We start from the raw sequence: 26235 nt of genomic DNA, 5'->3' as shown, positions 1-26235 counted from the left end.
AGTAAGATATTACAGCTGGTTGCTGAGATTTTATGACCTTTATTGAGTAAAACATGCTTGAAACTAGAATATCAACTGTTGCAAAGCTGTGTCATCAACACTCAGAAGTATAAAACTACTTTTTTTAAGTAATCATTTCTTATTTCAAGCATGAAAAACAAAGATTGTCAAGCTTGCCCCTGACAGTTTGGTTGTGTTTTAGTTTTTCCTCTGTGTGTAGTCTTGTTTTGGTTCTGTTTCCTGTTTGTCTCCCTGAGTGCTGTGTCCCCTGAGCTGTGGCTGATTGGCACCTGGCCACACCTGGTGTCAATCAGCCAGCTGCTATTTGAACCTGCCTTCCCATGCGGTCTGTGCTGGATTATTGTCATTCCTACCTGTCATTAATATTTGTCGTTGAACCTGTAGTTGATTGCAGCGCGCTGTCTTTTTGTTGCTAGTTCCTGTTTGCTGGTTCCTGTTCCCTGCTTCCAGTTTGTTTGTTCCTGGTTTGTGTTTCTTCTTTATTTTTACATTTTTGGACATTAAATTATGTTTTCCTATTCAATGCCTGCCACCGTCTCTGCATCTTCGGGTTCGTCACCAACTCAATGTGAAAAAGACATGATTTTGACACAATTGTGTCTCATAGTTAAAACAGATGACAGCCAAATGGACTTTGCTGTTTTATTTCCAATGAAACAATAGAAATGACCTACTCATATAGTACTACAGTTGGCACAGTACAGTAAACTGACAGTTATTATTTAAATATTTGACATTTCAAACAATTTTGAACAGAAATAGTTCATGCACATTCAGGTAAATTCCGCAAAATTACAATTAAAAAAAAAATAGTCCGAGGGCCAGACTGTATATATGTGCGCTAATTGACCAGAAGAGCACACATTTGGCGTGATGATGTCATGTTATCGATGGAAAAATGCATTTTTAGACCAAATGATTTGCCTGAGCGGTTAGGAAACCCCAAGAGTAACAAGCAGTTGCTTTGTTGCCTTTCCATTAAGAACTATAAACCACTTTTTAGTATAAGTTTGGCGGTTTCAAGAAATGTAATGCCGAGCGCATATCATGTCAAGATAATGGCACTAGCATTTACTTAATTTAAGAAAATTTTTCAACATATTGACCAAAAAGGTCTTTTTTTTCTACCAAGAAAAATGCACTTGTTATTAGTGAGAATATACTTTTTTTTAAGGTATTTTTGGGTTCATCGAGATTAGCTAATTTTACTTATTTTGGAAATTCTTGACAAGCCAAATTTCCTTGTTGTATTGGCAGATAATTTTGCTTAGTTCAAGTAAAATACCCCTCATTTTTTGTTCTTGTTTTTGAACAATGACTTTTTACAATGTAGCTCTGGACAAACAAATGATGTGTAAAGTTCCTCTTAAAATGGTGGCGTTTTTAGGCTTGGTTTTTAACGAGTTTAAGCACATTTTGGAACACCCACTTTGATTCCCAAAATGTGCGCGGGCCTGCATCACCTAGAGAAGACTGGAGGCACTTGTATATTGCATAGTAGGTGTATTGGTGGCATCTTCATACCAAATCAGGTTATTTTCACACATAATTTGAAGGAATGATCAAATATGCCTGCCAGATGCATTGTTGGAAAAATATGAGGGAAAAAAACATTATTTTTGTTGTTGTAGTATGGTTTGTGTAGGAGGACAAATACGACACACACCTTTCTAATTGTTAGAAATCCCAATGTTGATATTAAACATGCTTCACTGATGAGAGCGCCGTTTTGTCCTACTAATTTCGGCGGTCCTCGAACTTACTGTAGTTTGTTTACATGTACACAGCTCCAATACAACAAAATGATGGGAATATCAGTAAAGTATGGACCTCTCCAGTCAAATTGACTCGTGCAAAATGTGACGGACCAAGTAAGAGGAGTGTAATCTGCAACAATAATTTCAATGATTCTGACTTTGAAGAAGAAGGGTTTTGGTCCATGTTCGGATGGAACACAATGTAAAGAATTTTGGAAAATATGTTTCTGAAAAGGGCTTCACGGTGGCAGAGGGGTTAGTGCGTCTGCCTCACAATACGAAGGTCCTGCAGTCCTGGGTTCAAATCCAGACTCGGGATCTTTCTGTGTGGAGTTTGCATGTTCTCCCCGTGAACGCGTGGGTTCCCTCCGGATACTCCGGCTTCCTCCCACTTCCAAAGACATGCACCTGAGGAGAGGTTGATTGGCAACACTAAATTGGCCCTAGTGTGTGAATGTGAGTGTGAATGTTGTCTGTCTATCTGTGTTGGCCCTGCGATGAGGTGGCGACTTGTCCAGGGTGCACCCCGCCTTCCGCCCGACTAGCTGAGATAGGCGCCAGTGACCCCAAAAGGGAATAAGCGGTAGAAAATGGATGGATGGATGTTTCCGAAAATATGGAGCACCCTCGAAGAGAGAAAGACTGAGGGAAAAAAAGCAGACCTGGCGCTCCAAAAACAGATAAAAAGAAGGTATTCTGCTAGTAATCTATTTTGCGTCCTCTTCTACTGATGTTTTCTTCAAGACACATAAGGAAATGCTGAAATAGTATTGACAAACACATGCTATGTTTTTTTAGAAGAGGAAAGTTTGTTAATGATGATTCTTTTACGTATATAATATTTGGATTCAGCTTCAAGGGCTTTGAAAAAAAAAAAAACGACGAGTTGAGTTTATACCAAAAAGTTCTATTTTGGTTTCATCTGACCACATGACATTCTCCCAATCCTCTGCTGTATCATCCATGTATCCATTTTGGTATAAACTCAACTCGTCGCGTTTGGAGGAAGAAGTACACTGAGGTGCATCCCAAGAACACCATACCTACTGTGAAGCATGGGGGTGGAAACATCATGCTTTGGGGCTGTTTTTCTGCTAAGTGGACAGGACGATTGATCCGTGTTAAGGAAAGAATGAATGGGGCCATGTATCGTGAGATTTTGAACCAAAACCTCCTTCCATCAATGGTTAACCAAATACTTATTTTCCACCATAATTTACAAATAAATTCTTTAAAATTCCTACAATGTGAATTCCTGGATTTTCTTTTCACATTCTGTCTCTCACAGTTGAAGTGTACCTATGATGAAAATTACAGACCTCTGTCATCATTTTAAGTGGAAAAACTTGCACAATCGGTGGCTGACTAAATACTTTTTGCCCCACTGTAGTGAAAATCAAATATGACATGTTTTGTCTCCTTATTGGCATTTGAACTGGAAAACTGGAACAAGTGAGTTATTCTTGCACACATCAAACAGCTGATTCAAACGCACGCGTAGGCGGCACGGGTCCCTGGAGACAGACGCCGGGAGAAAGTGTTTTTGTTTTGTTTTCGGTCTTGAAGACAGTGACACTTTTAATCGCACGGCTGCACACACCGGGGTCAGAGCACCCCATGTGTGTTACCTGTCTCTCTGTGTGTGTGTGTGTTTGTTTGTGTGTGTTATCAGGTGGTGTGCACCTCTCTGCACCATCGATCGTCTATTGACACAGCTGGTGTCAGGAGTGTGATGCAGCTTAACGAATAAAGGCGCTTGTTCGTAAGGAAGGCCCGGAAAACAACAAACATGTGGAATCTTGAAAATAAGACGACTGGCCACAACATTAGGTAGAGCAGTGTTTTTCAACCTTTTCTGAAGCAGAGGCACATTTTTTTTCCATTGAAAAAATCCCCAGGCACACAACCAGTAGAAATCATTAACAAATGAAACTCGGCAGCCGATGTTGACGATTAAAATGTCGTTCTCGCAATTGTTGGGTATGACTTTAAACCATTACCAAGCATGCATCAATATAGCTCTTGTCTCAAAGTACTATCAAGGACCGACGGCGGGGCAGAACACGCTGTAGCCCTGCTCAAGATGGCGGCAAGGAGGCGGAGAACGTGGGTGAACGGAGAGGCGGGGCGTGCCGGGAGCAACGCCGCTGCAATCAAGATCAGGTGCGTGGCTCACACACCTGTAATGATTCTACGTATCTCCTCGCAGAGTATAAAAGGGGAGAAGAAGGAAACATCAAGGGAGAGAAGGAAGTGGAGTGCCGGAGAAACGAGAACGATCAGAGAGCGAGCCACAGAGCGACAGAGAACAGCACAGACGAAGACGACGAAACGGCAGCTGAAAAGCAGACCGGAGCGAGCAGCGGAGGAGATGAAAGAGCGACCCGACCGACACTGCAGCTTTATTGAAAAATAAAGAGTCAAACCTGTGCGAAAGCAATCTCCTTCCTGAGTGGTCCACGCAACCCACATGACGACGGCAAGAGTCGTTCACAGGGGCTTTTCCTGTTTTGTTGGTATTTTCTTGTAGCAGTTTCACGTCTTCCTGCTTTGTTTTCGCAATCAAGACGATTCCTTGTGTAGACATTGATGAGTTGACATGTCACGTAAGGATGGACTTTGTGGACGCCGTCTGCTCCACACGCTGTAAGTCTTTGCTGTCGTCCAGCATTCTGTTTTTGTTTACTTTGCAGCCAGTTGAGTTTTATTTTTGTTTTGCGTAGCCTTCTTTAAGCTTCAATGCCTTTTCTTAGCGGCACTTGCCTTTTTTTAAATTTTTGGTTTAAGCGTTAGATACTTTTTTTACCTACACCCTGCCTCCCGCACGACAAACCATGTTCCCGACATTTACAAAGCAATTAGCTACCTGCTGCCACCTACTGATATGGAAGAATATTACATGGTTACTTTTCCGAGTTGGAGACAGCACAGACACTCAACAACGGCACATTATTTGTGGATTATAATTACTGGTTGGCAACATTTTTTTTAACCCAATTAGGTGAAATTACCCAATCTCCCACGGCACACCAATGTCAGGCTTGCCACTGACAGTTTGTTTGTGTTTTAGTTTTTCCTCTGTGTGTGTTCAGTATTTCCTGTCCTTAGTTCCTGTCAGCACTCTTATTTTGGTTCAGCTTCCTGTTTGTCTCCCTGTGTGCTGTTTTCCCTCAGGTGCGGCTGACTGGCACCTGGCCACACCTGTGGTCAATCAGCCCGCTCTTATTTTACCTGCTTTGTTCCTCCAGTCAGTGCTGGATTATTGTCGCTCTTGTGTCGTTGCTACCTGTCATGTGGCATCATATCTTGTCTATGCAGCGTCGCGGTAAGCTATATTTGATAGTCGTTTGTAGCTTATTGTCTTTTGTTCCCTGCTTCCAAGTTTGTTTTGATATTAATAGTATGACTTCTGTTTCCTGCTAGAAACCTGCTAACTTCCACGCTAGGCCTTTTTGTTTGTTATCCGCCCACGTGCGCGCTTTTTGTTTATACCCTTTGTTTGGTTTTTGTCTTAGTGTTTTAAATTAAATCATATTTTCTCACTCCATGCCTGCCTCCTTCTCTGCATCTTGGGGTTCGTCAACAACAAACTTTGACAACCAAACTGCATTTCGGCGGCACAGTGGTTGAAAAACACTGAGGTAGGGCATGCAAATAAAATATGGATACATAATTATTTACGCATGTAGAAATATTAACTGAATAAGATAAATATTGTGATGTTAAAATCCTCAAATGTGACTATTTCATCACATTTAAAACGTTATTGTTACACACAATCGATTTAAACATAACAGTAGAAACAATGCATTAAAATATGTTTAAATAAATAGTAATAATATTGAAAACATACTATTTATTAAAAAATACAAATAAAAATATAAATTAATATCATTACAGGTTGATTGGCAACACTAAATTGGCCCTAGTGTATGAATGTGAGTGTGAATGTTGTCTGTCTATCTGTGTTGGCCCTGGGATGAGGGCGACTTGTCCAAGTTGTACACCGCCTTCCGCCCGAATGCAGCTGACATAGGCTCCAGCACCCCCTGCGACCCCAAGAGGGACAAGCGGTAGAAAATGGATGGATGGATGATTATAATACAACATTTATATCAAAATGTATTTTTTTTATTTTATTTATAACTGTACTGCATCGTAAATTATAAAAAAGTGTAAGTGTAAAGTATTATAGTTGGTCTCTTGCATGTAAAATATCAGTTTTTTAGTTTTTTCAATTGTTTGTTTTTTTTCCTTTATTACCTCTTGTGTTATTTATTTCACCCCATATTTGTTCCCACTATCGCACCTTAAGTTGGAGTCTTTAATCTCCATCCATCCATTTCCTACCGCTTATTCCCCTTTGGGGGACGCGGGGCGCTGGCGCCTATCTCAGCTACAATAGGGCGGAAGGCGGGGTACACCCTGGACAAGTCGCCACCTCATAGGGGGCGGCATAGCTCGGTTGGTAGAGTGGCTGTGCCAGCAACTTGAGGGTTGCAGGTTCGATTCCCGCTTCCGCCATCCTAGTCACTGCCGTTGTGTCCTTGGGCAAGACACTTTACCCACCTGCTCCCAGTGCCACCCACACTGGTTTAAATGTAACTTAGATATTGGGTTTCACTATGTAAAGCGCTTTGAGTCACTCGAGAAAAGCGCTATATAAATATAATTCACTTCACTTCATAGTCTTTAATCTCGTTATATGCAAATATAATGCCAATAAAGTCCATTCTATTCTACAAAGCCATTCAGAAATATTGCAAGCAGCTTTCTTCTAGGCTACTACGACCATAATAATAAACAAGAAGTATTGTTGACATAAAAACACCATTTTACACCAACTTGCATTGAATCTTTCCTTACCTTAAAAGCAATGTCATAAAACTCGCTGCTGCTGCTGATGGGGGGTCTGCAGGGATGGACCACCCCGTTCATCTGCACAATAGCGGGGCTGCTCCTCGCACCTTTCCCGCCACCACTGCCTTTCCCGACGGGGCTGCTTGTGTGTTTGCCCCTGCCAGCCTTCTTGCGAGACATGTCCTCCAAAAAAAAAAAAAAAACGTCCAACTTGGGAGAAAGAAAAAAAAAAGCAACTGGATGATTCTTAAAACAAAATTAAATAAATGAACAAAAAAAAAAAACCTCAGCTTTTGCTTGAATGAAAGCAAAAGTTGCAACAAATAGGAATAAGAAGCGTACTCGTTTCAACAGAACCTAAAACATGAAGCTAGTGGACATAGACTGTGTTTAAAATATCTTTCTACACCGACGGCTTGCTCCACTCGGCACACTGAGGAGCAAGTGAACGCACCTTGACAGTGAACGCCACACGACTAAAGGGGGCGCTGCTTGTGTTGCGCGCACATGCGCACGCGCATAAACGTGCACGCGCATGCTTCAGCGTCACTTGTATTAGTAACATACAGGCAAGTCAAGTACAAAAAAAGCGCATTGGAATGAGCTGTCCGTGGTGCTGAAATAACAAAACACTTGTATTTGAATGTAAATTAATTAAATCGTTTTTTTAAATACACATGGACATACATGTTAGTACGCTTGGAAATTAACACATGAATAAAATTAATAAAATTGGACACAATCATACATAATATTTGATACACAAATAAAACATTATTTACCGTATTGCAGTTTAAAGGTTATATTATTACATTATAGTATTATTTGTAATAATGATGTATTGTTGGTAATGTGTTCGAATATACTTTTTTTTTTTTTTTTTAACACATTTTGACACTTGAAGAACTGTAGGGTGTGACTACAATTTTGTTCCACAAGAGGGCAACAAAACAATATAAGACGATGACACCCAAAAGTCACAGTTGGCGCTTCTGTGAGCTTCCAATTGAATTGTCAGCAATCAAAAGTTAAAATAAAAACAATGATTGCAAAAAATTACAAGCAAAATAATATATTTGTTGCATATCACAGGTTTGTAGCAATAATAAATCAACAATAACTGCTACTTTGTAGCCCACCATGAGCAGTAGCCCACATGTGAAATATTGTTGTTTTTTTTGTTTGGTTTTGAATAAATCCATTATGAAATATAAATCAAACTAATTGTGCAAATACTTTTTATCTATATATAGCAGCTCAATCAATATTTCAAAACATTTTTTGTATTCATTCATTCTAATCAATTGTATTATTCATTTGTTTTTGTTTTTAAAATGCACTGAATAAGATTGCACACAATGACTATGATTCAGATATTTAACTCTATAACAACAATTAATTTTTGTATACATACTGTACATTTAGCCAATGTCAGTAATTCTCAAAGTGTGTTATGCAAACCAATAGTATGTGGGCGCCATCTGGTGGTGCACTTTATAAAAGTACAGTATTTTATTTTCTTGCATTCAAACAGTGTTGAAACTACAGTGGACAAGCATATTAAAATATCCCGGTAAATAAAACCTCTGCTTTGTTTTTCATGATTACCTAGGCCTACTGCGCTACTGCATTTCAATGTTGGTCATTAAGGTAGTGTACCTGGGGAGCCAATTGTTTTTTTAAGGAGGTAATTGGTGAAAAAAAGTTGAACAATTAACCACTAATATTTATACAGGTAAAAGCAAAGAAGGATTATTAAAGGCCTACTGAAACCCACTACTACCGACCACGCAGTCTGATAGTTTATGTATCAATGATGAAATATTAACATTGCAACACATGCCAATACGGCCTTTTTCGTCTACTAAATTGCAATTTTAAATTTCCCACGAAGTGTCGTGTTGATGACGCGTTCGTTTGACGTCTCGGGTTGTAGCGGACATTATTTTCGAGCCCGATCCAAGCTATAAGTAGTCTCCTTTACTCGCAAGATTACACAGTATTCTGGACATCTGTGTTGCTGAATCTTTTGCAATTTGTTCAATTAATAATGGAGAAGTCAAAGTAGAAAGATGGAGGTGGGAAGCTTTAGCGTTTAGCTACACAAACACACAGTGTTTCCTTGTTTGAAATTCCCGGAGGTGAAGCTTTACTATGGATCAGAGCGGTCAAGCGAACATGGTTACCGACCACTTGTAACCGGCAGTTTTCGGTGAGAAAATTGTGGTAAAAAGTCGTCTCTTACATGAGATCAGCGGAGCTTGCGCCGTCCATGCAGCTGCCGTGACTTCCCTTAGAGACTGGCGTCAACACACCCGTAGACACACCCCTCCGACAATCAGGTACTATTTAACTCACTAAAACACTAGCAACACAATAGAAGGATAAGGGATTTTCCAGAATTATCCCTAATAAATGTGTCTAAGAACATCTGAATCGCTCCCACTTTTTTTTTTGCTAGACCTTCACTCTAAATTTCCTCATCCACGAATCTTTCATCCTCGCTCAAATTAATGGGGAAATTGTCGCTTTCTCGGTCCAAATAGCTCTTGTTGCTGGAGGCTATGATTATAAAAAATGTGAGGATGTGAGGAGCCCTCACACCGGTGACGTTATTGTCTGCTACTTCCGGTACAGGCAAGGCTTTTTCATTAACGACAAAAAGTTGCAAACTTTATCGTCGATGTTCTCTACTAAATCCTTTCAGCAAAAATATGGCAATATCGCAAAATGATCAAGTATGACACAAAGGAATGGACCTGCTATCCTCGTTTAAGAAAATCTCATTTCAGTAGGCCTTTAAGAAGATGCACTTATCATGCTCTTATGTAAACATACTGACTTAATTTGATCGTTTACATTTAATACGAGCAAACAGCAGACCAGGCCACAAAGCCATGCCTTCCTTTATTTCCCACCGCTTCTCTAATCACGTCTGCGATGCAATATCGAATTTGACCATAAGGCTTTGTGTTTAAATGGCAGCCTGTCAGACTTCATCAATAGCTTGCTAAGAGAGCACATCCCACACAGCTTTGTTTGCATATGTAAAAATTACATTTGTAAAGGTTCAAAGTCATGTGAGGGTGTGTGTGTGTGTGTGTGTGTGTGTGTGTGTGTGTGTGTGTGTGTGTGTGTGTGTGTGTGTGCGTGTGTGTGTGTGTGTGTGTGTGTTGACTTCTGGCAAGGCCTCAATCATTTCACTCCAACTTGATTCCACTATAGTGAATATACAACCTTTGAAGACAACCTCATTAGGTTATTCGAGAATACTTTGTTATACCAAAGCAACTTTATGGGCTCACTCTCTCTGCAAGGCATAAAAATCAACGCGTTATCCCTCCTCCCCGAAATCCAGCAACCTCTGCAGCTCATTCCCGCCCGACAGCTGAGATTCGTTCTGCCGCCTCGGCAGCTGTCCGCCATGGCAACAGCTGGACATTTAGGAGGGAACGTGGGACGTGGACGAAGAGACGTAAGAATCCGTTACAAACGTGTCGACATGAGTTAACATAAATATGTCAAAGTTAGCTGCTAAGACTAAAAAAAGTACATATATTATGCTATACTATACTACGGAAGTTATCCTGTGTCAAATCGATGGTATAACACGTGTTATACAATTCTGAAATTTAGTGGAGAAAACCGGTGCATGTATGAGTTTGCACAAGACATCAGTTCAGCAAGCATCCGCGCATCAACTCTGATCTGCTTTTTATTTGGATATTTGGTGACACATTCAAAAATAAGCACCTTTTTTTTAAGATAATGTGTAGATTTCTCCTTACGACAAACAGTGGATTTACTTAAATCCAGAAGACCCCTAAAGGCCCCCCTAGACCACTTTGAATCTAACCCCCCCCCACCTTCACACACACACACACACACACACACACACACATGGTATGTTTACATTGACTTAAAAACTAATTATTGCATTAATTTGGTTAAAACTAGATTTTATAGAAACCTATTTTGGTTTTTGATTAAAAAAGTAGATTATCATATCTCGAACACACACAGACAGACACACACACACGCACACACACACTTAGTATGTTTACATTCACTTAAAAACTTATTATTGCATTAATTTGGTTAGAACCAGCTTTTAAAAAAAGACTTGATCTAAGGTGGGTATTTTAGATATTTTAAAGATATGTTAATCTATTTATTTTTTAATTTTTTGGGGGCAACAAATTCAACATAAAGTGGCCCAAAAAATGATTTTCAATAATCATAAACCATGTCATAATTCACTTGAATATGATTCTTAATATGTCGATTTCTATTTAGTTCAGAGTTTGAAGTATATATTTATTTGATGGATTACCTTCAGTAATAAATGTTCATATGGTTCATCTTCAAGGGTGTAAGTTCCCCTTGTCTATAAAACCTAGTGACACCTCTATCTTTTAATTAAGGGTGCTTGAATGCACCACAGTGATGCAAAAGGGAAATGTATTCATAATTTATTTATGCTGCCTCAGATAGATTTATCGCATTTTCAGATTTATTTTGGTTCAAGCAATCTTAACATTGAACTTCCATGTTTTTTTTTTATTCTATAGTAACATTCGCCTATGACATTTTATCGGAAATATCAATAATATACAAACCCCAAAACTAATGAAGTTGGCACATTGTGTAAATGGTAAATAAAAATAGAATACAATGATTTGCAAATCCTTTACAACCTATTTTGCAAATATTAGCTCATTTGGAATTTGATGTTTGCAACATGTTTCAAAAAAGATGGCATAAGTGGCAAAAAAGACAAAGTTGAGGAATGCTCATCAAAAACTTATTTAGAATATCCCACAGGCTAATTGGGAACAGGTGGGTGCCATGAATGGTTATAAAAGCAGCTTCCATGAAATGTTCAGTCATTCAGAACAAGGATGGGGTGAGGGTCACCACTTTGTGGACAAATGCGTGAGCATATTGTCACCCACTTTAAGAACAACATTTCTCAATGAGCTATTGCAAGGAATTTAGGTATTTCACCATCTACGGTCCTCAATATCATCAAAAGGTTCAGAGAATCTGGAGAAGTCACTGCATGTAAGCGATGATATTACGGACCATCGATTCCTCAGGCGGTACTGCATCAAAAAGCGACATCAGTGTGTGAAGGATATCACCACATGGGCTAAGGAACACTTCAGAAAACCACTGTCAGTAACTACAGTTGGTCGCTACATCTGTAAGTGCAAGTTAAAACTCTACTATGCAAAGCCAAACCCATTTATCAACAATATCCTGAAACGCCACCGGCTTTTCCGAGCCCAAACTCATCTAAGATCGACCTGTGCAAAGTGGAAAAGTGTTCTGTGGTCTTGACGAGCCCACATTTCAAACTGTCTTTGGAGACTGTGATCCTCGTGTCCTCCGGAACAAAGAGGAAAAGAACCATCCGGACAGTTATAGGCGCAAAGTTCAAAAGTGACTGTATGAACGTGTGTTAGTGCCCAAAGCATGGGTAACTTACACATCTGTGAAGGCACCATTAACGCTGAAAGGTACATACAGGTTTTGGAGCAACATATGTTGCCATCCAAGCAACGTTATCATGGACGCCCCTGCTTATTTCAGCAAGACAAGTGTCACAACAGCGTGGCTTCATAGTTATACCCAATGATGATTAACATTTAACTTCTTTTTTACAACTTACATAATTAAATTGTACATATATTGTATGCATATTTGAAATAAACTGAACTGAACTGAACTAAATCTCCAAACTTAAAAAAAAAATCCCAGGCCCCAACATCCATTGTTATCGCCCTACTTCGACACTTGTCTGATAAAGGAAATGCACTCGCCTGTTTTGCAACACGAATCACCCTCACATTATTATGTATTTTTACATAACAATACATACTAAACCTCATCTATGTCAGGTTTTGTTTGTGACGAACCCCAAGATGCAGAGATGGTGGCAGGCATTGAATAAGAAAACATGATTTAATTTATCACTAAAACAAGAACGAACAAAAAGGTACAAACAAAAGGCGCGCACAAAGCGGAGAACAAACTTGGCTATGAACAAAAACACTTACTGTGACACGAAGGAACTATGGCATGAGCAGAGTGAACAGAACGATAAGTAATAATGACATTGACAGGTAGTGGTGCCATGGACACGAGAATAATCCAGCACTGACTGTAGGACAAAGCAGGTTTAAATAAGTGCGGGTTGATTGACGCCAGGTGTGGCCAGGTGCCAATCAGCCGCAGCTGAGGGGAAACAGAGAAACAAAGACATACACAGGGGAAAAACTAAAAAAATACAAAACTGTCAGGGACAAGCCTGACAATCTAGCTACAATTTCACCTGGTCTAGTCACTTTGTCCCGCCCCCTTGTCAGTCTTAACCAATCAGCTCCCTTGATGCCCTCTCGTTCTGCTCAACCTTTTTTCATTATTTGTTGTGTGTGATTATAGACCTCTGGTATGTTTTTTTTTTGACATGTTTATGCACAATACAAGGATTTTATAGTTCTTGTCTGCAACTGAAGCTGTTTAATCTGCAGTTTGTCCACTTGCCATCACTATTTCCCGCTTTCTTCCACTATGAGCTATCACTTTACCGTGTGCGTCATTAGTTTGCAGGCCTGCACCAGTAGGCACTTGTCAGTTTACGCAGGGTCAGGTGCCCGCATTTTTGGACGTGGTGGCGTGCAGCAGCCCGACCGCTCGCTCAAGTAAAGTCCCTGCAGCAACTGTTGATCTCTTGGAGGCTATAACTCTCTCTATCTCTCTCTCTCTGTGAGTGCAGGAGAAAGTGTGTTTGTGTAAGGGTGTGTGTTTGTGTGTGAGTGTGTGTGTGTGTGGGGCGGCGCCCTGCCAGCCACCCAGCCAGCCACCCAGCCAGCCAGTACCCCGCTTGTTGGGCCTTGGCGAGAGCAGCCATTGCTGGACTGGTACTGCCTGGCGCTCCCTGAGACATCACAAATGTGGAAAAAAAAACTTGTGTGTGTGTGTGTTAGAGAGAGGGAGAGGGAAATAGAGCGAGAAAGCTGAGACTGGAGGGCATTGATTGAGAACATGCATGGAGGATACGGTTTTAAGGGAAATAAATACATGTTTATTGTTTGATGTGTTTTGTATTATGCAAAAAAAAAAGACTGTCGGTGGACATTTTACTGCTGTTGTGAATAAAGGGGCTAATTAGTTCATTAAAAAATTCCTACTTGATGGATATAAACAGACTGTTTCCCCTTTTTGTGCTGACTAATTAAATGTACTTAACAATAGCCATCACTGCCCTCTAGAGCAGTGTTTTTCAACCACTGTGCCGCAGCACACCAGTGTGTCGTGAGATACAGTCTGGTGTGCCAGGGGAGATTGTCTAATTTCACCTATTTGGGTTGAAAATATTTTTTGCAAACCAGTAATTATACTAATGTGTGTTGTTGTTGAGTGTCGGTGCTGTCTAGAGCCCGGCAGAGTAACTATGTAATATCATATCAGTGGGCGGCAGCCGGTAGCTAATTGCTTTGTACTTGTCAGAAACAGCGGGAGACAGTGTACAGGTAAAAAGGTGTCTGATCCTCAAACCAAAAATAAACAAAAGCCGAGTGCCCCTGAGAAAAGGCATTGAAGCTTAAAGAAGACTATGCAGAACTAAACTAAATCTGAACTGGCTACAAAGTAAACAAAAACAGAATGCTGGCCGACAGCAAAGACTTACTTTGGAGTAAAGACGGCATCCACAATGTACGTCCGAAAATGACATGACAATCAACAATGTCCCCACAAAGAAGGATGAAAACAACTGAAATATTCTTGACTGCTAAAACAAAGTAGATGCGGGAAATATCGTTCAAAGGAAGACATGAAGCTGCTACAGGAAAATACCGAAAAAAGAGAAAAAGCCACCAAAATAGGATCGCAAGACAAGAACTAAAACACTACACACAGGAAAACAGCAAAAAACTCAGAATAATTCCCGGCATGATTTGACAAGTGGTGACAGTACACCTACTTTGAGACAAGAGCTATATTGATGCATGCTTGGTTATGGTTTAAAGTCATATCCAACAATTGCAACAACAATTTTTTACCATCAACTGAGTTATATTTTTTAATGTTTTCTGCTGGCGGTGTGCCTCTGGATTTTTTTAACGCCAAAAAATGTGCCTTGGCTCAAAAAGGGTTGAAAAATATTGCTCTAGAGGACTGGAATAATATATCACTGCATCTACCATTTTTCTCCAGAAGATTGAAGGATACTCTTTACTTAAAAAACACTAAACTGCCGACATCTCGACCGTGTGTTTTTTTGCAATGCAACATTTTTCAACCAAGCCCCATGACCCGTACGCACTTCAGTGCGCATTCATGTGTGCGCTGCGCTGAGTGCACCAGTCCGGCTGCGGCAAGCAGCTGCAAATCAATCACCGGCAAACAACACACCTGAGGCTGGTGATAAGACCTGCCTTCATAAACCAGCACAACCTGCTATCCCGGACCAGAACATAGTCATCTGTTCCTGCACAGTAAGATCTAGCTGTATGCACTCTTTCCCTGTCTCTGTGTTCTCCCTCGTCGTGTTGAATTGTCTCGTGTTCTCCTTTGTCGTCCTCCCTGCAGCCTGCTTTCGTTCCCACGTTACGAGCTGTGTGTCTCGTCTCCCTGTATTCCCTCTGCCTCCCTGGCTGCCTCTTGGATCTCGACCTAACGCCTGGACACATACCTTTGAGGCCTCTCTCCTACCCTCGACCTCACAACTGCTCACAGACCTCCGAGCGAGCCTAGCCACACTTGGACTTCCGTCTCTCGCGCAACACTCCCGGTAACACTCAGCAGTTAATTACCACACATAGTCGCACATCATACACTCTTAGACTTAGTCACACTCCATTCCATCGTGCATTATTTATGTATATAGTATACATATTAATATATACAGTTAATACACCGTCTCTCCTGTCTGTGCCGTCTCCTTCCACCTATACACACAAAACCAAGATCTACTTTTTTTCCATTTCTATATGGTCCTGATCCTTCTCTTCAAATGTTTTAAAGTGCAGACCACTGAGAATAAATCGGCAGAAAATGGCCCACGCAGCGGATTTTAGACACAGCTGATTTTTTAGAAAATAAGAACTGGAAAACATTTGTTCAACAAATTAGCAGTTTTAGCACGGCATACCTTGCCCTGTACTTAAGAACGCCTTTACGATTGCACAGATGTTTGGAAAAATAGCACATAAATGTATTCATAACCTCAAAGTTTGAGTTGCTGCTCTTAATACAGTACTTTAAAGGTATTTTAATACAAGGATGAGGTGATAGAAGAAAGGTAAAAAAATACAATTCATTACTTCCCTATATAAAGCGCTTTGAGTCACTGGAGAAACGCGCTATATAAATATAATTCACTTCACTTCACTACTCTGTAGCAGCATAGGGGAAAGTTATGAGCAAGTTTCACTTTTGCATCTCATTGCAATTAAATGTGTTGCATTCAAAGATCCTTGATTAAAGTTAGAAACAGAAGCGTCACTTTGTTTTAAAGAAAAGGGGAGACTCAACCCCTAGGACATGTACTAACAATCGTTGCGGCGATTCCGCATGGTAACGCTGGTTGTGACCCCAGGATGCAGAGACAAGAGAAAGCGTGCAGGTAAGGAATATTTAATGTCCAGAAATACCTCAATAGAGTGCAGCAAGAAGATTATTTAATACTTAAACAAGTAGCACGTGCAGCAGGGAAGTGCACAGAAAGCATAAGGGATTGCTATGCATTGTAAACAAATCAATGACATACAAGCAGCAATGATCCAGCCCTGTCCGAAGTGCAGGGCTGGCATCTAAAGAAGCCTGATTGTCAACCCGGATCAGGTTTGAATCAAGGACAGGTGTGGGAGACATCACTCAGGCCAGAGGAGTGGTGGAGCCAGACGGTAAGTGGAACGGAAATAAGATCGCTGTAAAGGAAACACACGCAGAAAATAATGAAACACAAAATTAGGTCAAACCTGATGTGACAGGTTGTGGCGATAATAATATGATCATAATATCCATCCATCCATCATCTTCCGCTTATCCGAGGTCTGGTCGCGGGGGCAACAGCCTAAGCAGGGAAACCCAGACTTCCCTCTCCCCAGCCACTTCGTCTAGCTCTTCCCGGGGGATCCCGAGGCGTTCCCATGCCAGCAGGGAGACATAGTCTTCCCAACGTGTCCTGGGTCTTCCCCGTGGCCTCCTACCGGTTGGACGTGCCCTAAACACCTCCCTAGGGAGGCGTTCGGGTGGCATCCTGACCAGATGCCCGAACCACCTCATCTGGCTCCTCTCGATGTGAAGGAGCAGCGGCTTTACTTTGAGTTCCTCCCGGATGGCAGAGCTTCTCACCCTATCTCTAAGGGAGAGCCCCGCCACACGGCGGAGGAAACTCATTTCGGCCGCTTGTACCCGTGATCTTATCCTTTCGGTCATGACCCAAAGCTCATGACCATAGGTGAGGATGGGAACGTAGATCGACCGGTAAATTGAGAGCTTTGCCTTCCGGCTCAGCTCCTTCTTCACCACAACGGATCGGTACAACATCCGCATTACTGAAGACGCCGCACCGATCCGCCTGTCGATCTCACGATCCACTCTTCCCTCACTCGTGAACAAGACTCCTAGGTACTTGAACTCCTCCACTTGGGGCAGGGTCTCCTCCCCAACCCGGAGATGGCACTCCACCCTATTCCGGGCGAGAACCATGGACTCGGACTTGGAGGTGCTGATTTTCATTCCGGTCGCTTCACACTCGGCTGCGAACCGATCCAGCGAGAGCTGAAGATCCCGGTCAGATGAAGCCATCAGGACCACATCATCTGCAAAAAGCAGAGACCTAATCCTGCGGTTACCAAACCGGAACCCCTCAACGCCTTGACTGCGCCTAGAAATTCTGTCCATAAAAGTTATGAACAGAATGGGTGACAAAGGACAGCCTTGGCGGAGTCCAACCCTCACTGGAAATGTGTTCGACTTACTGCCGGCAATGCGGACCAAGCTCTGACACTGATCGTACAGGGAACGGACCGCCACAATAAGACAGTCCGATACCCCATACTCTCTGAGCACTCCCCACAGGACTTCCCGAGGGACACGGTCGAATGCCTTCTCCAAGTCCACAAAGCACATGTAGACTGGTTGGGCAAACTCCCATGCACCCTCAAGAACCCTGCCGAGAGTATAGAGCTGGTCCACAGTTCCACGACCAGGACGAAAACCACACTGTTCCTCCTGAATCCGAGGTTCGACTATCCGACGTAGCCTCCTCTCCAGTACACCTGAATAAACCTTACCGGGAAGGCTGAGGAGTGTGATCCCACGATAGTTGGAACACACCCTCCGGTCCCCCTTCTTAAAGAGAGGAACCACCACCCCGGTCTGCCAATCCAGAGGTACCGCCCCCGATGTCCACGCGATGCTGCAAAGTCTTGTCAACCAAGACAGCCCCACAGCATCCAGAGCCTTAAGGAACTCCGGGCGGATCTCGTCCACCCCTGGGGCCTTGCCACCGAGGAGCTTTTCAACTACCTCAGCGACCTCAGCCCCAGAAATAGGAGAGTCCACCACAGATTCCCCAGGCACTGCTTCCTCATAGGAAGACGTGTTGGTGGGATTGAGGAGGTCTTCGAAGTATTCCTTCCACCTATCCACAACATCCGCAGTCGAGGTCAGCAGAACACCATCCGCACCATACACGGTGTTGATAGTGCACTGCTTCCCCTTCCTGAGGCGGCGGACGGTGGTCCAGAATCGCTTCGAAGCCGTCCGGAAGTCGTTTTCCATGGCTTCCCCGAACTCTTCCCATGTCCGAGTTTTTGCCTCCGCGACCGCTGAAGCTGCACACCGCTTGGCCTGTCGGTACCTGTCCACTGCCTCCGGAGTCCTATGAGCCAAAAGGACCCGATAGGACTCCTTCTTCAGCTTGACGGCATCCCTCACCGCTGGTGTCCACCAAGGGGTTTTAGGATTGCCGCCCCGACAGGCACCAACTACCTTGCGGCCACAGCTCCGATCAATAGAGGTGCGGAACATGGTCCACTCGGACTCAATGTCCAGCACCTCCCTCGTGACATGTTCAAAGTTCTTCCGGAGGTGGGAATTGAAACTTTGTCTGACAGGAGACTCTGCCAGACGTTCCCAGCAGACCCTCACAATGCGTTTGGGCCTCCCAGGTCTGTCCGGCATCCTCCCCCACCATCGCAGCCAACTCACCACCAGGTGGTGATCGGTGGAAAGCTCCGCCCCTCTCTTCACCCGAGTGTCCATAACATGAGGCCGCAAATCCGATGACACAACTACAAAGTCGATCATGGAACTGCGGCCTAGGGTGTCCTGGTGCCAAGTGCACATATGGACACCCTTATGTTTGAACATGGTGTTTGTTATGGACAAACTGTGACGAGCACAAAAGTCCAATAACAAAACACCACTCGGGTTCAGATCCAGGCGGCCATTCTTCCCAATCACGCCTCTCCAGGTTTCACTGTCGTTGCCAACGTGAGCGTTGAAGTCTCCCAGTAGGACAAGGGAATCACCCGGGGGAGCACTTTCCAGTACTCCCTCGAGCGTTCCCAAAAAGGGTGGGTACTCTGAACTGCTGTTTGGTGCATAAGCACAAACAACAGTCTGGACCCGTCCCCCCACCCGAAGGCGGAGGGAGGCTACCCTTTCGTCCACCGGGTTGAACTCCAACGTACAGGCTTTGAGCCGGGGGGAAACAAGAATTGCCACCCCAGCCCGTCGCCTCTCACTGCCGGCAACGCCAGAGTGGAAGAGGGTCCAATCCCTCTCGAGAGAAGTGATTCCAGAGCCCTTGCTGTGCGTCGAAGTGAGTCCGACTATATCCAGCCGGAATTTCTCGACTTCGCGCACTAGCTCAGGCTCTTTCCCCCCCAGTGACGTGACGTTCCACGTCCCAAGAGCTAGCTTCTGTAGCCGAGGATCGGACCGCCAAGTGCCCTGCCTTCGGCTGTCGCCCAGCTCACAATGCACCCGACCTCTATGGCCCCTGCTATGGGTGGTGAGCCCATTGGAGGGGTGACCCACGTTGCCTCTTCGGGCTGTGCCCGGCCGGGCCCCATGGGAACAGGCCCGGCCACCAGGCGCTCGCCATCGTGCCCCACCTCCGGGCCTGGCTCCAGAGGGGGGCCCCGGTGACCCGCGTCCGGGCGAGGGAAATCTGGGTCCATGATGTTTCTTCTTCATAAAGGTCTTCGAGCTGCTCTTTGGCTGATCCCTCACCTAGAACCTGTTTGCCTTGGGAGACCCTAGCAGGGGGCTTTATGCCCCCGGACAACATAGCTCCTAGGATCATTGGGACACGCAAACTCCTCTACCACGATAAGGTTGCAGCTCAGAGAGGAGTGATCATAATAATTAAGTATTATTATGATTCCTTTTATCCACTGATTATAATCCTATATGTATCCCGATAATCAATACTTCACACTGTGAAATAAAGGGAAATGAAACATTTGAAATGATCAAAATCGTATTTAATTCAATAATGACCATTTAAAATTCTGGCCATGTTATATTTGATTCGTTGGGGATTTTTGTAAAAAACAACAACAAAGCAACTAAACCAAATTATTTAGGAGGGTTATCTATGTATGTCCTACATATGTTAAACCCACCGTTAAAAAATAAACAAACTAATTCATAATTTTACATGTGGTTAAACAGATTATTTTAACCAAATCCGAGCAAAAACCATTTTTTTGTGGTTCATTTTTTAGTGCATATAAACATACTGACTGTGTATATTTTGCAGAAAGGTTGGGGCCTTTCAAATCAAATCAAATCAAACTTTATTTATAAAGCGCTTTTCATACATAAAATAAATTTAACGCAAAGTGCTTTCAAAACTTACAAACAATGCCCAGGTGACCTATATGGGTTGTACTTGTATAGCGCTTTTCTACCTTCAAGGTACTCAAAGCGCTTTGACACTACTTCCACATTTACCCATTCACACACACATTCACACACTGATGGAGGGAGCTGCCATGCAAGGCGCGAACCAGCACCCATCAGGAGCAAGGGTGAAGTGTCTTGCTCAGGACACAACGGACGTGACGAGGTTGGTTCTAGGTGGGATTTGAACCAGTGACCCTCGGGTTGCGCACGGCCACTCTCCCACTGCGCCACACCAATTATCATAACAAATACGCACAAATACAGATGCCAAACACAAACATACACACACAACATACACACATAAGCAACTATATGGACAAATGATTGCATGGCTGAGTACAGAGGAGACATGTGAAAAAACACTATCACAGGAGCCATCTGCACCAGGAGGTCATCAGACCATGGCCACCAGGAGGCTGACACAAAAGAACCCCAACTAGCACGACCTATAACCCCTGAGGCAGATAGCTCATCTGAGGAACGTTGGAAATAAAAATAATACACTATTGTAAAAGAGTAAGAAGCATGTGTAGAGATAAATAATAAAATACAAGTAAGACATATGAAGATTAATAGAAAAAAAACAAGAAGTGGTGTGTATGGGAGGGGTGCATAATTTGGTGCTATACTCCTCTTCATGACACCTTTAGCATTAAAGTTAAGAGGAGTGTTATTTTTGAAGAAACGTTATTGTGAGTAGATTTTTTATTTCTTTGTGTCTTGATCCATAGTTCAGTTAGTTTTGGACCCCCTTAGTTCCTGTGTTTGTGCACCCTTGTTTGTTTTGGTTGCCATGGTTATGTATTGTTTCCACCTGTCTGATTAGTGTTCGCCATCCCACCTGCTGCCCGAGCACTAATCAGGCACTATTTAATCCTGCCTTTTCTGATCACTCGTGCTGGCGTCATTCTGTTACGACGTGGTTTTCGCAGCTTACTGCGAGGTTTGTTCTCCCAGGATGCAAACGGACCACTCCAGACAAGTCTTTCAGGTTGGAACATATTTAATTATCTTCTCTCAAAAAGGTAGAAACAACTACAACAACTAGAAAAAGCTATGGCATAACAAGAAACAAACATGAAACTGTGGCATGGAACAACTAGCCAAACTATGGCGTGGATCAACTAGTATAACTATGGAATCAGACCTGAAACGAGCAATGACGCCAGGACAAATGATCAGAAAAGTCAGGCTTAAAGGGAAACATTATCACCAGACCCATGTAAGCGTCAATATATACCTGGATGTTGCAGAAAAAAGACCATATATTTTTTCAACCGATTTCCGAACTCTAAAAGAGTGAATTTTGGCGAATTAAACGCCTTTCTATTATTTGCTCTCGGAGCGATGACGTCAAAACGTGACGTCACCGAGGTAGTCAACGCCATTTTTTCAAACACATTACACGCAGAAAGTCAAATCAGCTCTGTTATTTTCCGTTTTTTTGACTTCATGCCTCGTCGGTGTGTTGTCGGAGGGTGTAACAACACGATCAGGGACGGATTCAAGTTGCTTTATGTAGAATGTGCATCGATAAGCACAGCATGCTAATCGATGCTAACATGCTATTTAGGCTAGCTGTATGTACCTTTTGCATCGTTATGCGTCATTTGTAGGTATATTTGCATCCAGCCATTCCCTCCATCCACATTTAATGCCAAACAAACACTTACCAATCGACAGATTTATGTTGCTCTAGTGTCAAGAGATGCGAAGGTCTCTCGTTTGGTCGACACATTTTACGGGCGATGCTACGACAGACATGGCACAGAGATGAATGGATACCCTGCGACACTCAAAGCAGATGCATTTCCAACGATAAAGTCAACGAAATCACAAAGGTGACTTTTGTTGATGTTGTTGACTTATGTGCTAATCAGACATATTTGGTCGCGGCATAACTGCCAGCTAATCGATGCTAACATGCTATTTAGGCTAGCTGTATTTACATTTGTAGCAGTATTTGCATCCAGCGTGTCCCTCCACCCATGTTTAATGCCAAACAAACACTTACCAATTGACGGATTTAAGTTGCTTCAGTGTCAATGCGAAAGTCCCGATCGTTTGGTCTGCACAGCGTCAATAGCTATTCGCTTCAATAGCTTCAGTTTCTTCTTCAATTTTGTTTTCGCTATCTGCCTCCATACTCCAACCATCTGTTTCAATACATGCGTAATCTGTTGAATAAGTTAAGGCTCTGAAATCCGAGTCTGAATCCGAGCTAATGTCGCTATATCTTGCTGTGGTATCCGCCATGTTTTTTGTATTGGCATCACTGGATGACGTCACAGGAAAATGGATGGTGGCTTCGCAGATAGCGAAAATCAGGCACTTTAAAGCCTTTTTTCGGGATATTCCAGGATGGGTAAACTATTGAAAAAAACTTAGAAAAATAAAATGAGCCACTGGGAACTGATTTTTATTGGTTTCAACCCTTCTGAAATTGTGACAATGTTCCCCTTTAAATAGTGCCTGATTAGTGATACCAATCAGAGACAGGTGGAAACAATACATAACCATGGTAACCAAAACAAACAAGGGTGCGCAAAAACAGGAACTAAGGGAGTCCAAAACTAACAGAACATAACAAAAACATGACCACGGATCATGACAGTTTGCTTTTACAGGACGGCAGCTAACGTAAGTCAAATTCTGCATCAAAGCAAAAAAAGTTAATAGAGAAAAAAAAACATATTTGTCTGTCCAATTGTGTCAATATATTCTGACAATTTGAGTCGGGTTTTTGGACCCCTGATGAGATTCTTGTTAAAGGAAACATAAAAATCTGCTTAAACCGTGTTTTGGTTACGAGTGGATATATTTGGCATGGTCCATTCATTCCCGTTAACCATATTTTTATATGCAACAGCCATAAATATAAGACTTCAACATTTGTCATCACATGTTGTAAAAAGCTGACACGGTTAATAATAACCTTTTCCAAAGACGTCATCACACCATCTCAGTGTTTTTTAACACGGTTTTCATAATTTAGGGTCCCCCCGCCATCACACACACGTTTAATGGAATCGTTCCCCAGCAGGAGGTCTGTCTGTAACGGAGTTTAATCTGAAGTGTTGAAAAATAATACATGCCCGACTCTCTTTGGACTCTTTAAAATGTCCAGACGTATGAGGGTGTGCCAAGGCACAGGTATGGAAAAACTCAACCGGGGCAATAATCGCCACAGAGAGCCCAATTTCCACCCCCCCTACAGCACCACCACACAATATCCACCCCATAATCCAGTCTCCATTTTTATGTCGGAGTGAGACGTCTGGGTTAAATTTAGCGCAGAACATGAGTTTGTGTCTACATTGGCTTCAGGAGAGACACTTTTTGTTTCCATTGGTGTGACAATCTTTGGTAAGGTATGGTCATAAACCCCCAAAACACTACAGTATCATTTGCTTGTGTAATGTTTATAAATCAGATGCAGAGAATTTTTTTCCCTCCTGAATTTGAGAATAAGACACCTTTTTTTAATTGAAAAATTAAGTGATTTCATGGTTTCTATTTTCTTTATTTTTTTATTTCATAAATTAAGTTAGAATGATGTGATCCTCCTCACCATCACATAACTCCATTTGGATTATAATTTCTCATTACAACATATATGCATGAATATTTTATTATTCTAAATACAGTGATACGTGGTAGGTTGATTGATTGTATAGTTTTTTTTTTAAAACGTAATGAATATAAATAAATAATCATTTTAATTCCAAAAAGTGAGGTAATGCTAATTTCTTTGAGTGACACTTTTTTAATCTAACACAATTTTATTTCATTATTATTATTATTATTAATATTGTTTTAGATTCTTTAAAAACAATACTGGTGCTTAAACCTTGCTTGAGCTTGTATTACATTTTTTTTTAAAGGGCAAATATTGGTAAAAAACAAAAACAAGAACTTTTAATTTCTATGTCTCAGGCTTTCCCCTGACAGTTTGTTTGTGTTTCAGTTTTTCCATCTGCATTTGTCTTGGTTTCCTCTGTATGCGTAGTATTTCCTGTCAGCCCCCATTATTTTGTCTGTTTCTTGTGTTTCTCCCTGAGCGTTTTTTTCCCCTCAGCTGTGACTGATTGGCACCGGGCCACACCTGGTGTCAATCAGCCTAATCCTATTTGTACCTGCTTTTGTCCTCCAGTCAGGGCTGGATTATTCTGTCAGAGTTCGTTTGTGACGAACCCCAAGATGCAGAGATGGAGGCAGGCATGGAGGGAGAAAACATGATTTAATGAAAATACTAAAACAAGAACAAACCAAAGGGGTACAACAAAAAGCACGCACGAGGCGGATAACAAACAAAAAGGCCTAGCGTGGAAGCTAGCAAAAATAAAAGGCTTAGCATGGAGGCTAGCATAAACATAACAGGGAACATAAGTCGTTACGTGTTGTACAAAGACAAAAATAGGAAGCAGGGAACCAAAAACAGTAAGCTACAAACATCTAACGAATTACAGCTTACCGCTATGCTGCAACGACATGACAGGAGCGACAATACAATACAGAAGTGACATACAATACGTGACAATAATCCAGCCCTGACTGGAGGACAAAAGCAGGTACAAATGGGAGTGGGCTGATTGACACCAGGTGTGGCCAGGTGCCAATCAGCCTCAGCTGAGGCGAAAAAAACGCTCAGGGAGAAACACAGGAAACAGACAAAATAAGAGCGCTGACAGGAAATACTACACATACTGAGGAAACCAAGACAAATGCAGAGGAAAAAACTAAAACACAAACAAACTGTCAGGGGAAAGCCTGACACTATGGAATTTTGCCACTTTCAGATGGAACTGAGTAGTAATTTAAATACTTCAATAATAAAAATCAAATGATAAGTAATAAATACGTAAAAAATAATAATAAATACAATCCAAAACAAATTGCCATGATTAAAAACGACTTACTTGAGTTGTAATGTTTGACGCTCATAACTCCTGCTGTTTGTGAACGCAACCTCGCGCCGCAAAATCGTCATTGATGCAAAATAGGGAATTGCTGACTCGCAAAGAGCGTTAAAATCTGTGCGCTTCTGTCGGACCGCTACTTGACTCACAAGACGTTACTTTTACAATATCACCGCAAATCACGTGTTGCAGGTGGCTGAGTGCGTTCATTTAGCACCAAAATAAGGCGCCCGTATTGTTGTCTTTTTTCAGTCTAACTGGTTCCTATCCTTTACATTGGATTGGTTTCGGGTTCTGTGTCCAACCCTAAAGTTGATAGTATTAAAAACGTTAAAATTATCTGTATAAAGCACACCTTTAAAAAAAAAAAATGTATATTATATATATATATATATATATATATATATATATATATATATATATATATATATATATATATATATATATATAGTACAGGCCAAAAGTTTGGACACACCTCATTCAATATGTTTTCTTTCCTATCATGAGAAGGCACTACCGGGACACAAGTCGATGAAGGATCGCCTCACGCTCTCTCTGCTAACGCCAGCGCCACTGCTCGTCTGTCACTCCGAAAATCCCCGAGTGTTCAACAGTTCCAGAATAATTAGCCAACACAAAGTAAAAGGATTTTTCTTTTTCGTTGTAGCAACATGGTGGTGAACGTTTTGGAGCACCAGTCAGACTTCGGTGTGTGTGTTCTTGTTGACATTTTAGCTCATGTT

The 26235-nt window shown here is 42.1% G+C and overlaps 1 protein-coding gene across 1 annotated transcript in view; it reads right to left on the bottom strand.

Moving 5' to 3' along the window:
• The window catches only part of LOC133541393 (ras-related protein Rab-26-like), a 124051-nt gene extending 116936 nt beyond the window's left edge, over positions 1 to 7115 (bottom strand). The window contains exon 1 of the mRNA XM_061884791.1: positions 6645 to 7115. Within this exon, the coding sequence (XP_061740775.1) occupies positions 6645 to 6818 (174 nt within the window). The 5' untranslated portion in view covers positions 6819 to 7115. The remainder of the gene's footprint in view (positions 1 to 6644) is intronic.
• Positions 7116 to 26235: the final 19120 nt, after the last annotated feature.

The sequence above is a fragment of the Nerophis ophidion genome, linkage group LG23, assembly GCF_033978795.1.
Source record: "Nerophis ophidion isolate RoL-2023_Sa linkage group LG23, RoL_Noph_v1.0, whole genome shotgun sequence".
In the NCBI taxonomy this organism is placed as follows: domain Eukaryota; kingdom Metazoa; phylum Chordata; class Actinopteri; order Syngnathiformes; family Syngnathidae; genus Nerophis; species Nerophis ophidion.
Note: the sequence above shows the minus strand (reverse complement) of the source record. Positions and strands in the feature narration are given on the sequence as shown.